The 3,334-nt window shown below is 52.5% G+C and overlaps 1 protein-coding gene across 1 annotated transcript in view; it reads right to left on the bottom strand.

The window, feature by feature from the left end:
* PUNSTDRAFT_56129 (dihydroorotate dehydrogenase) overlaps positions 1–639 on the bottom strand; it is a 2,032-nt gene extending 1,393 nt beyond the window's left edge. The window contains exons 1-3 of the mRNA XM_007389128.1: positions 280–639; positions 148–220; positions 35–93 (exon numbers count right to left, since the gene is read on the bottom strand). Coding sequence (XP_007389190.1) covers positions 35–93; positions 148–220; positions 280–609 — 462 coding nt within the window. The 5' untranslated portion in view covers positions 610–639. The remainder of the gene's footprint in view (positions 1–34; positions 94–147; positions 221–279) is intronic.
* Between the last annotated feature and the right edge of the window lie 2,695 nt (positions 640–3,334).

The following is a 3,334-nucleotide window of genomic DNA, read 5'->3' as shown; positions in this document are numbered from 1 at the left end:
GTTCGTGCACCATACTTCGGGGCATTGTATGCACCTGCGGCTTCGGCGTCACGCTTCCAATTTCCACCCAGCTGAATCCAAGGTCAAAGAGGCCTGAACGAATGATTTAGGCTCGTGAAGGACGAGACAGATTTCGCTCGTGCTTACCGTCGATCGCTTCACCGTCCTTGTCGAACCCAGCGGCCAAGCCAACCGGGTTGGAACAACGCGTGCCCCATATCTGTGATTTGCCTTCATGCTCGTCTATGAGGATTCATCCAGGACGAAATAGCGACGAACCTCCGCTTCCAGCACGACGTCGTCCGGAACGGGATCCTTAGGAGCCAATCCGCTCTTCAGCACCTTCACTGCCAGCTTGTGTCCACTCTCCGCATCCAACCCATACCGCAAAAGCGGCGTCAAGATGTATCTATGCAGCGCCGATCGACAGTCAAAGTAGTATATGGCGAATAGACCGGAGGACAGGAGGAAGGCCGTCGCGTAAATGCCCGTACGTAAACCGAACGGTACGGAGCTACTCGAGGTCGATGCATTTCGTTGAGCAGTAACTCCATGCCGAGCAACCAGTGGCCGGCGAAGACCAGGGCGCAATGCACGGAGTGGCAGCATAAGCGGTCTGAAGCTCAACGGAACTCAAGGGTGATGGCATTTCCCGCAATACGACTGTGACGCGGGCACGCTTAAATAAGCGAGGTGCGGCACACGACGAGTCCTCTGGCGGCAGCAAACAACTGAGAGTTATGCGTCTCGGATTGAGTACTACTCGAGAGAGAACAGTGTCGTCTAGTCGTCGACCGGTAGGTCTCTTATATAAAGTAAACGAGTGCCTGAGCGCATGTAAAGGTGCGCAAGGTACGCAAAACAATGAGAAGGCGACGGCGCCTCCGGAACTGACGCAATACGACCCGCTGGTGTTGCCGCGAGTCGAGTCGAGTCGAGTTCGAGTTGCGTCACTCGTCAAACTCGCCTTTTCGAGTTCTTCCGAGTCGAGGTCGAGTTGACTCGCGAGTTGTCTAGCTACTTGAGCTAATGCATGGATGTATTGTCACGAGTCCATACATTACAGCTGGCAAGAATATATTATAGGTCTTGAGGCGCGACCTTCAAATCTCCGATCTGTTCCCCAGCAGGTCACGTAGTTCGTCGATGTTGTTGGCATGCAAAAGCTCATCCATAGCCCGATTCGTGACAAGGCCATCAATGGCATAATCCTTGGGGTCCGCAACTAAATCATCAGTGAAGCTGAGGGCCTCGCGGCGGTAGTAACTCTTGAGGAATTGCAGGGCCTAGCCCCGTCCCAGCTAGGGGGTCAGGCTGACCTCCGCCCGTCTCAGTTTCGGCTGTTCGGGGGGTCAGTGTATAGCCACAGACATGCTAAGTCCAGTGGTACTTTCCGCACCCCATGTTATATTGGTGGATGTTCCGTAATTCTGTCAGAGTACGCACTGGAGCTCCTAGGAGCGGCGCGGATCCCCCGGGACGGCGGTGGAGACGCTGTCGCACAAGGCAGGGAGGCAACAGAGTATATATATGAAGATACGAAGGGAAGTACACATACCTCTATCCATGCCCCAGGGTGGAAAACAGGCTGTTTTCCGCCCGTCTCAGATTTGGTTGATTACAGCCTACATGCATAGATTAGCAAGATATCAGTGGTCAGGAACCATCCCCACAGATTTTGAATCACAGCGCAGCCGCCAATAAAATGTTTATGATAGACACCGTGCAAGGCAGTTTGTGAGCCCAATACAATATCTCTATCCTTGTGTTCGGACGGAATTGAGGCTCAATTCCGTCGGGTACCTAAATCTGTGCAGAATTATCGTGGGAATCCGAAAATCACACTGCCACGACCGTGGGAATGTTCCTTCGGCCGCTACGGCCGATTTACTGAATACATGGAATTGAGGATTGGACAGAGTGGGTGTATCAACTTGGGTCATTATCATCCTCCAAAGATCCCTCCATGCTATAGAATCAATGGAAACTAGGCTGCATAGCCACACAGCAAGGTTTGACTCTCCAGACAATAAAATACCTCTTTCAAAATCAGTGAAAAAAACCAAACTAAATTTGTGCATTCATACACCCGAGTATAAGTGTTAATGTTGCAATATCAAATAGTGTGGAGCAATGGTGCAGGAATATGTGGGAATAATGTACCATTGTAAGAAGTTGAAATAAATGTGTGACGTGATAACTCACTGATCTTACATTCAGAAAACTGCTTTGGTGTGGTGCCATACTGGTGTAGTAAATTGGATAATATTTGGGGATATGGATGGCACAGCTGGCTTACAATGACCTAAGGAGTAGAGGTTCTGAAAATGACTATTCAGGTACATATCCTCTTTAAAGCCATTCAGGAGCTGAGCACAATATTTTCTGACTGGGTTAGCTTTGTCTCAACCCTTACACATTGACTAAGGTCATGGGTTTGCATGCCCTGCAGAAGCATGCTGGAATTTATTCACTGTGTTCAGTCCTGTGTAAGGCATTGCATCCCTGGTATACTCATCTTTCTGGGAGGAAAAACCTGTTAAGGCATGGAACAGGGCCCTAATAAATTGCAACCCAACATCCCGACATTCAGCTCGATTTTAGACGTATTATGAGCCGGCTTTCACAATTTTAGGCGTCCGCGTTGGATGCTCATAAAATCGAGTTCATTATTTGCCACTGTTCGGGCATCTCGGGCGGAGTTCGGGCCGCGGACACTGCCACCAAAAGCGGAGGCGCGTCGTGACACTGCCACCAAAACCTGACGCCGCAAGGGTGCGGCGGGCGGCGGGTCCATCCGCCGCCGCAGAGGCGCGTCGTGACACTGCCACCAAAATCTGCACGCACGGAGGCGCGTCGCGACACTGCCACCAAAATCTGTACGGACGCAAGGGTGCGGCGGGCGGCGGGTCCATCCGCCGCCGCAGAGGCGCGTCGTGACACTGCCTAGTACTATTCTTCCTTAGGCTCGGTGGATCCGCCTAAATCGCGAATCCGGCCTTCGGATTGGCTGAGAGCGACCGGATCCACCTCCATCCACCGCGCCTATCTTCTCACGACCTCCATCCACCGTCGGATCCACCGCGCCTATCTTCTCACGACCTCCATCCACCGTCGGATCCACCGCGCCTATCCTCTCACGACCGTTAGCGCGCGTCCGATGCCCACCGGATCCACTCATCATGCCTACGTGGACCGTGGGACCGGTGGATCGCGTCGGAATGCCCATCCACCCCATCCACCGCGTCCACTCGCGTGCCTGACGGTATCCAAAGCCTCGGGATGGTCGCATCTACCTGTGTATCCGTATCGTGTTAGCAAACAATCGGATCTG

The sequence above is a fragment of the Punctularia strigosozonata genome (assembly GCF_000264995.1).
Source record: "Punctularia strigosozonata HHB-11173 SS5 unplaced genomic scaffold PUNSTscaffold_24, whole genome shotgun sequence".
NCBI lineage: Eukaryota > Fungi > Basidiomycota > Agaricomycetes > Corticiales > Punctulariaceae > Punctularia > Punctularia strigosozonata.
The sequence above is the reverse complement of the archived record's forward strand: the minus strand, read 5'-3'. Positions and strand labels throughout refer to the sequence as shown.